The 9,186-nt window shown below is 45.3% G+C and overlaps 2 protein-coding genes across 2 annotated transcripts in view; both read left to right on the forward strand.

Annotated features, from left to right (window-relative positions):
• Positions 1-3,418, forward strand: part of EAH_00002650 (DEAD/DEAH box helicase, putative) — a gene marked incomplete at both ends in the record, with an annotated part of 9,005 nt that extends 5,587 nt beyond the window's left edge. Inside the window, 2 exons of the mRNA XM_013394144.1 lie at positions 694-762; positions 2,152-3,418. Coding sequence (XP_013249598.1) covers positions 694-762; positions 2,152-3,418 — 1,336 coding nt within the window. The remainder of the gene's footprint in view (positions 1-693; positions 763-2,151) is intronic.
• A 2,749-nt stretch (positions 3,419-6,167) lies between these two features.
• EAH_00002660 (phosphatidylinositol-4-phosphate 5-kinase, putative) lies at positions 6,168-7,262 on the forward strand (the record flags this gene model as incomplete). Its single annotated transcript, XM_013394145.1, has 1 exon — positions 6,168-7,262. The coding sequence occupies one exon, from the start codon at positions 6,168-6,170 to the stop codon at positions 7,260-7,262; it is 1,095 nt and encodes a 364-aa protein (XP_013249599.1).
• Between the last annotated feature and the right edge of the window lie 1,924 nt (positions 7,263-9,186).

Below are 9,186 nucleotides of genomic sequence, written 5' to 3' on the forward strand. Positions count from 1 at the left end.
GTTGTTGTTGTTGTTGTTGTTGTTGTTGTTGTTGTTGTTGTTGTTGTTGTTGTTGTTGTTGTTGTTGTTGCTGCTGCTGCTGCTGCTTCTGCTGCTTTAAAGGGTTATCTCTACTCTCTATTGCTGTCTCTTCTGCTGTCTCCGTCTTCCTCTCCTGCTGCGCTCAGGAAATAAATGCAGCAGAACCAGCAAGGGTGTTGCTGCTGCTGCTGCATGCACATGAAGCAGCAGCAGCAGCAGGCAGCAGCAAACCGAAGCCCCTCACCCGCCGTCTCCTTCGCCTTGCAGCCCGCAGCGCTAACGCCAAAGCCGTCTTAGACAGGGGGTAATCTGCTGCTGCTGCTGCTGATCATGCTGCTGTCGTTGTTGCTGCTGCTGCTGTTGTTGTTGCTGCTGCTGCCGTTGGGCTGCTGCTTTACGCTCAGGCTGCTGCTGCTGCTGCCTTTATCTGCTGTTTGTATCCTGTGCTTTAATTCAAGTCCTACGGTCGTAGCTGCAGTTGTTGCTGCTGCAGCTACTGTTGCTGCTGCTGCTGATGCTGCTGCAAGTATTAACTAAGTTGTATTTAATTCAGTGAGGAGACGAAAAAAGCAGCAAGAAGAAGGCTTTATGACTGCTGCTGCTGTTGCTGCTGCTGCTGCTGCTGCTGCTGCTGCTGCTGCTGCTGCTGCTGCTGCTGCTGCTGCTGCTCAGGGCGAGCGACGTGAGTTGTTATGGGGCCCTTCGCGACCTTAGCGCGGACCGCGTTGACGCCATAATATCGTGAGTCTCCTTTTTTGCTTTCTGTCTCTTCTTTTTTATCTGTCTCCTTCTTTATTGTCTGTCTCTTCTTTATTATCTGTCTCCTTCTTTCTCTGTCTCCTTTGTTTATCTGTCTCCTGCCTTATTATCTGTCTCCTTGTTTATTATCTGTCTCCTTCGTTTATCTGTCTCCTTCTTTCATCTGTCTCCTTCGTTTGTCTGTCTCCTTCGTTTTTCTGTCTGCTTCTTTTACCTGTCTCCTTTTATTATCTGTCTCCTTCTTTATTATCTGTCTCCTTGTTTGTTATTTGTCTCCTTTTGTTCTTTTGTCTCTGCTTTTGTTTCTTCATTTGTCTCCTTGGAGACATTTGCTGTTTTATTTTGCTGTATTGCAGTATCTCACTCGCTCCTGCCTTTGCTGCTGCTGCTGCTGCTGCTGTGGCTGCTGATGCTGCTGCTTCTTCTGCTTCCGTTGCTGCTGCTGTTGCTGCTTGTGCTTCCGTTTCTACTGCTATTGCTACTGTTGCTGCTGCTTCTGCTGCTGTTGCATCTGCTTGCGTTGCTGCGTCTGCTACTGCTCTTGCTACTGCTGCTGTTACATCTGCTTGCTTCTGCTGCTGCTGCTGCTGCTGCTGCTGCTGCAGTGAGATGCTGCGGCGCTCGTTGCTGCGGGAGGAATTTGTTAAGGGCCGACGGAAGTACAGCGGGTCGACAGTTTTGTAGTGTGTCTCCTGTCTCCTTTCTTTGTTTTTTATTACTTGTTTATTTTTATTTATATGCATATAATATATATATATATATTTGTATTTATTTATTTATCTCTGCCTCTGTCTCTCTGTCTCTCTCTGTCTCTCTCTGTCTCTCTGTCTCTCTCTGTCTCTCTCGGTCTCTCTGTCTCTCTGTCTCTCTCTGTCTCTCTCTCTCTCTCTCTCTCTCTCTCTCTCTCTCTCTCTCCGTCTCTTTATATATATATATATATATATATATATATATATCTCCCTCTCCTGTCTCTGTCTCTAATTTTAACTTTATTTGTTAGTTTATCTGTCTCTCTCTATCTCTCTGTTTTTTTGTTTGTTTGCTGTCTCTGTCTCTGTTTGTCTCCGTCTGTCTCTGTCTCCTTCTTTGTCTCCTCCCTATCTGATTTGTCTCTTTTTGTTTTTTCTTTTATTTCTTCTGTCTCTGCTGCACTTCTCTTCTTTTTGCTTAAGACATTCTTGCTGCTGCACCTGCTGTTCCGGTGTACCTTCTATCGTGTTGCTGCTGCTTAGTGCTTAGTACTGCTGCTGCAACTGCTGGTAATGCTACTGCTGCTGCTACTGCTGCTACTACTGCTTATTTCTGCTGCTGTTGCTGCTGCTGCTGTTGCTGCTGCTGCTGCTGCTGCTTCTGCTGCTGCTGTGTTTTCAGCCCCGGTCCTGCTGCTCACGACTTCCTCTGTGAGAGTTTGCCTTTTGTTATTCGCATTTGCGTTCCTAAGACAGCGCCGCAGCCGCTGCCTGCTGCAGCAGCAACAGCAGCAGCAGCAACAGCAGCAGCAGCAGCAACAGCAGCAGCAACAACAGCATCAGCGGCGAACAAGTCAAAAGCTGTTGAACGCCAAGTCATGCCCTCCCGTGTCAGTACAGCAACAGCAGGAGCGCCTGCAGCAGCAGCAACAGCAACAGCAGCAAAAGCAGCAACAACAGCAGCAAAAGCAGCAGCAACAACAGCAGCAGAAACAACAACAGAACCAGGGTCTTCTGGGTGGCAGCAAAAACCAAGCCCTGTCAGTTCTTCTGTCTCCTTCTGTCCCTATCCTTACCCGAAGACTGTCGATGCTCTGTTGCAGCAGCCTTCGCCTCCTGCTGCTGCTGCTGCTGCTGCTCCCGCTGCTGCTGCTGCTGCTGCATCCGCAGGGGGCAACGCGAGTGAGAAAGACAGGCCGCGTAGCGCTCGCGCGCACGCAGCAGCAGCGGGTTTGCTGCGTGCAGAAGAAGCAGCAGCGGCATTTGCTGCTGCTCCTGCTGCTTCTGCTGCTGCTCCTGCTGCTCCCTCTAGCTTCTCTACAGAGATACCGCATGCAGCAAAGCAGCAGAGACATACACCTCAAGCAGCAAGCATTCCCCCTCCACTCTTTTACGGCTATGATCCGGAGCCCCCAGATATCTGTATAGGCTTTAGCGAGCCTTTTGCTGCTGCTGCTGCTGCTGGTGCTGCAGCACCAGCAGCACCACCGCAACCAGCAGCAGCTGCTGCTGCAATACCAGCAGCAACAACGGTAGCCGCTGCTGCTGCACCAGCTGCTGCTGATAATTCCACTTTTGCTGCAGAAGGAGCAGCAAGATTGGCTGCAGCTGCAGCACCGCCTGCAGCAGAAGGGCATTGTTCAGGTTCTGCTGCTGCTGCAGCAGCAGCAGCAGCACCAGCACCAGCAGCAATAGTGCGCATCCCGAAACCGGATCTTGTGGCGGGCTTAGCTTCAGTATGCCCGCTGCAGCAGCAGCAACAGCAACAGCAGCAACAGCAGCAGCAGCAGCAGCAGCAACAGCAGCAGCAGCAGCAACAGCAACAGCAGCAGCAGCAGCAGCAGCAGACACCAGGAGGGTCCCTCGACTCAGAGGCAAGAAGGAGACGCCTGGCTGCCCTCCGAAGGAATGGGGTTTGTGGGGTCGTCCCCTCCATGTGGCTGTCTTAGTGCAAAGAGTTTGTCTTTAATTTTATTTTGTCTCCTTTTGTCTTTCTTGTCTCTGTCTGTCTCTGTTTATTTTGTCTTTCTCTCTCTTTGTCTTTGTTTGCTTGCTTCTCTTTACATTTTAGTGTTTTGTTTATCTAGGCTGTCTTCATCTGTGTCTCTTCCTAAAACAGTCTATCTCTTTTGCTGTCTCTCTCTCTCTCTCTCTCTCTATATATATATATATATATATATATATATATAGTCGGAGACAAAGCAGACCCCTCTCTTTCTTTACTCTCTGTGTAGCAGCAGCACTGCAGCAAAAATCCTTGTAAGCTCAGCAGACAGTACACCGCAGCTGAGGAGACACCGCAGCTGAGGAGACACCTCAGGAGACAGCACACCAGCGAATTGAGGAGACACCCTATTAAAGAGTACAGCACAACTGAGGAGACACCTCAGGAGACACTACACCAGAGAGCCGAGGAGACACCTCAAGAGACGCCTATTGACGCCTGCAACAGCACTTTTGTTGTTATGTTTTTGTTGCGTTATTACCCCCTAGAGGGTTTAGGAATTAGAGACAAAGAAATGGTTTTATAAATAAAATAATAATAATAAAAGCCCTTGCTTTTGCTGAGAGACATTAAACATGCAGAGGAGACACTTGAGGGAAGGAGACAGAGAGGAGACAGAGACAGCTCAGCCTCCTCTCTGTCTCTTTCTCGTTTTGCTGCTGCAGCAACCTATACAATCTCCCGAAGAGAAGCAACAAGAGATTGCTGCTGCACTTCATGCGTGAGCTGTCTCTGTCTCTTCATCTAATGTTGTGGCGTCTCTGCCGCGTATTTATAAAACAGAAGCCTTCACCAGCACAAAGAATACATACAAATATATATTTGTCTCTGTCTCTCTCTCTCTCAGAGTTGCTTCTCTCTCACAAGCTTGATGGAGAGCTGCAGCTAGCCAGCAGCCCCACCCGACGTATGCAGCAGAGATAAAAGAATTATTCAAACGCTGCTTTTTCTTAAATGCTGCGTATGCTCGTGCTGCTAGCTGTGCAGCTAGCTTTGCGGCTAGCTGTGCAGCTAGCTGCTGCGGAGACACCAGAAGGGTGTGGCTAGCTGACCCTGAACAAGCATATTATTATGCGGAGCAGCAGCTACTTGCACCTGTACAGCATTTAGTGTAGCTCCCCCACTGCTAGCTGCTGCATCAGCAGCAACCAGCTAGCTGCAGTTATTCACCAGTCCGCTGTACTAAAGGGAAGTGCCGCCTCTGCTGCTGCTGCTGCTGTTGCTCCAGCTGCTGCAGCTACTCTCTACAGCAGCGGGTTGTTTGCTGCTAGTTGCTACTAGTTGCAAGTGTTATTGGAAGCAAGATAGAGGAAAGGGAGCACCGCCTAAAGCCGACGTATTTGAGTATATTATGTGTAGAGTTTATTATTTTTCTAGGAACGAAGTGCTTGTTAAGCGAGAAGTAAGCAGCTTCTTACTATATTTCAAGAAGGGGTTGTGCAGCTGGTATCTATCAGTGTATATATGTGCTTCTTTATTGGGTCTCTTCCTCATACAATAAAAGAGATGAAAGTTAAGGTGTATATACACCATAGAAATGCGTACGGGGTAGGCCGACCTAAGAAAAATGCAGCGTGTTTATTTAATATTGTTGGGTTTATGCGTGTGTGTGTGTGTTTGTGGGCAATTGATTAGGGAATAATAGTAAAAAGTAGTAATTAAAATATAAATGTTGATAAATAAAAATATGCAAACTGCTGCCTTCAAGAATAAAGCCTCCATGCAGTGTACATACACCAGGGGCCTCCTCTCTGGCTGATTCACAGCACCGCACCCCCTGTATACATCTTGTAGAGGTTTCTGAGGGGAAAAAATTGGTTTAGTTTGAATGAATTGAAATAAAATTGTAAATTTCATCTATTTTATTGATAATTTACTCTTTTTTTCCGTTTATTTCTCCCTCTGGGGCTCGCCAGTGTATGAACAGCAGCTGGTGGCTGCTGATAAGGGGGTTTACAGTGTGCTGCGTTTTCTTTGTATTTCTTGTATTTCTTTCTTCTTATGTATTCTTTGAATAATACTTTTCAGACAATATTTAATTCAATATTCAAGAACATATTCGCGCTGCTGCTGCAGCGAGGAGGGAGCGCTGCTGCTTTTTTCTTAGTCTCAGCTGCGGCCCTCGCGCAGTTGGGGTAAAGAAGAAGATATTGTTGTCTTAGATAAGGAATTATTCTTTTTCCTGATTGTATTGATCTTACATCTTTGTTGTTTATATTTTTTGTGTTTGTTTGGCTTTATGCTTCTCTGAAAGAGGGGGAGAGGTAGTTGAGTGTGTGAGCGGTGTTGTCTTGATTTTTCTTGTTTTGTTTATTACCCAGCCTTCTCGCTCTGCTTCTCTTATTCCTAGGAATTCTTTATTATTTCTTTTTAGTATTATTCTGCTGTTGTATACTTCGATAATCCTCTAGCTTGTAGCATTGAGTGTATGTTGTATATTATATTGATATAAGTTATTATATATATATATGCAGAGTACATATAATATATAATATACATATAATATACATACAATATATGTATATATATTATATGTATTCTACTGTTGTAGTCAATCTATAGAGTATTTTTTGCTGATATATATACATATATATATACATACATACACATACATACATATATACATATATATATACATATATATATATATATATATTTAAATTGAAGTATATAATTAGATAAAGAGATTGAAGATGGTGGAGAGTTGCCACGCATATCATGGCCAGATAAAGGATGGTTTATTTCACGGGCACGGTACATTATTATATTCAGGAAATGAGAAGTATGAAGGAGATTTTGTATTTGGGAAGAGAGAAGGTAACGGACGTTTTGAGTATGCAGATGGAGCAACATATCAAGGTAAATGGGTAGAAGATAAGATCCATGGTCAAGGTGTAGCTGTATTTGCAAGTGGTAATGTATATGAAGGTCAATGGGATACAGGAAAGATATCAGGATACGGTAAATTAAAGTATGCAAATGGAGATGAATATGAAGGAGAGTGGGTAGACGGTAAGATGCATGGAAGGGGTACATATAGATATAAAGAAGGAGATGTATATACAGGAGAATGGCGAGATGATAAGAGACATGGTAAAGGTGTTGTTGTATATGTCGGTGCTAAAGGAGGTGTTATTGAGAAGTATGATGGAGACTGGGTCAATGGTAAGATGCATGGACATGGGAAATATACTTATTCTGATGGAGGAGAATATGAAGGAGATTGGGTAGACGGTAAGATGCACGGTAAAGGTAAATATATATTTCCTAATGGAAATCAATATGATGGAGAGTGGGTTAATGATATGAAAGAAGGATACGGTGTATTGACATATCATAACGGTGAAAAATATGAAGGGTACTGGAAAGCAGATAAAGTGCATGGAAAAGGCACTCTAACATATTCAAGAGGAGATAAATATGTTGGTGAGTGGGTAGATGCAAAGAAACACGGTGAAGGAGAATTAATATATTCAAACGGAGATAGATTTAAAGGTGAATGGGTTGATGATAGAGCATGTGGCTTCGGAGTGTTTCAATATGCAAACGGAAATAAGTATGAAGGTCAGTGGGTAGATGATAAAAGAGTAGGCCTAGGAACATTCTATTGTGCTGAAGATGGAAGCTGTTATGAAGGAGAATTTGTTCAAGGAAGAAAAGAAGGAAATGGAACGCTAAGATTTGCTACCGGTCATCAGTTAGAAGGTGTATGGGCAGCCGGTCAGCTCGTCCGCGTTACTGCGTTTATGTTTTCTCCAGATTCACGGTGGCTTAATCCAGATCTTTAAACTGCTCAACTCTTCTCCTGCTGCTGTTGCTGCTGCTGCTGTTGCAGCAGGGGAACATGATGCTGCTGCTGCTGTTGCAGCAGGGCTGGTGGTGCTGCTGCAGCAGGGGATCATCATGATGCTGCTGCTGTACCAGCAGGGGTGGTGGTTGTCCTGCTGCTGCTGCTGTACCAGTAGGGGTGATGCTGCTGCTGAGGATCGTGCAGCAGCAGCAAGGGATGATGCTACTGAGGATCGTGCAGCAGCAACAGGGGGTGATGCTGCTGATGCTGGGGTGTAGCAGCAGCACAGCAGCAGCGGATGATTCTGGTGCTGCTGTTGCTGCACTATCTGCAGCAGCAACATCTCCACAAGCAGCAAATGCAGCTGCTGCACATACAGCAGCAGGGCTTCCAGCAGCAGCAGGTACGGCGGAGCCTTCTCTTCACGGCGTTGCTGCTGCATACAGCCATGCAGCTGCTTCTTATTAAGAGGGAAAATACAAACAAAAAAGAAGACACGAGTTATAACGAAAGGGATTAACTAACTGCTGCTGCATCGGCTGGTGCTGCTGCTGCACGTGCAGCAGCAACGGCAGCTGCAGCTGCAGCAGCAGCAGCAAGTGCAGCAGCACCACCGCCTCACCATGCTGCTGCTGCGAAGCCAGACGCAACACGCCGCTTCTCATTTGCAGCTGCTACTGCAGCACCTGCAGACGCAGCAGCAGCAGCACCTGCAGCAGCAGCAGGAGCAGCAGCAGCAGCAACGGCTGTATATCTCTCCGTTTGGTTTGTTGTTTGTCTAAGCCATTGAGATGTTCCTGAGGGAAGCATTAAAAGGCAAAACAAACAAAAGAGACACTCTCCCCCCTTGAGGTGCATGCATCTGCAGCAGCAGACATACCCGCAACAGCTGCTGCAGCAACAGCAGCAGTGCTGTCGCAATTGTGGTAGCTGTGGTCCCAGCTGCTGCAGCAGCTGCAGCAGCAGCAGCAGCAGCCCCGTGACTGTTCTTGTAAATTGCAAGATGAGAAGGGCTTTAGCTCGCCTCTATTGGCGTGATTATCTTTTTGTGCTGCTATTGCTGCTGCTGCGGTTGCTGCTGCAGTTGCTGCTGCTGCTGCTGCTGTAATAGTTGTCATTGTTCCCTGTTTAAGGGGCTGGAGAGACACGAGGCTCTTCCTCTCCTTTTTTTCTGCTCTTTGATTTTATATAGCAGAAACAAAGACAAAAAAGTTTGACCGCTTACATGCACAGCTAGCAGCAGCAGCAGCAGCAGTAGCAGTAGCAGTAGGAGCAGCAGCAGCTTTGCTGCAAACAACTAGCCAGCAAAACAATATGAATAGATGAGTTAATGAATATTAGAGACGAGCAGATTAATAAAAGCAGACAAAATAAATAATATTTTTATTATATTAACTACCGTAGTAAGACGACGCCAGTTTCTATACAAGTAGATATCATAACAAATACTTACAAATACACAATACTATTTTATTAAAACAAATTTATAGATGAACTCTACATATATACATATATATATATATATATATACGTACATATGTATATATACATATGCATATATATATATATATGCATATATATATATATATATATATTGTATACATATTGAATTGCGTGAATACTTGTACTGCTCTGTGGTTTTTGTCTGTTATTAATTGTAGTAATAATATAATTATAAAAATTAGTAGACAGAGACATGCGAGAGAGAAGACAGAAGAGAGAGAGAGAGAGACAGAGAGAGAGAGAGAGACAGCTGCACACAACTACTCTCTCTATACAACATCCTTGGCTGCAGCAGCAAATTGAAGCTGCAGCAAAACATAACAGCAGCTACCGTACAATTTGCTGCTGTTGAATTCATTCGCTTCCCCAGCAGCTATAGCAGCTAACTATACGGCAGCACAGCAGCAGCAGCAGCAAAT

Source organism: Eimeria acervulina, genomic scaffold, assembly GCF_000499425.1.
Source record: "Eimeria acervulina Houghton genomic scaffold, Eah_scaff9, whole genome shotgun sequence".
Classification (NCBI taxonomy): domain Eukaryota; phylum Apicomplexa; class Conoidasida; order Eucoccidiorida; family Eimeriidae; genus Eimeria; species Eimeria acervulina.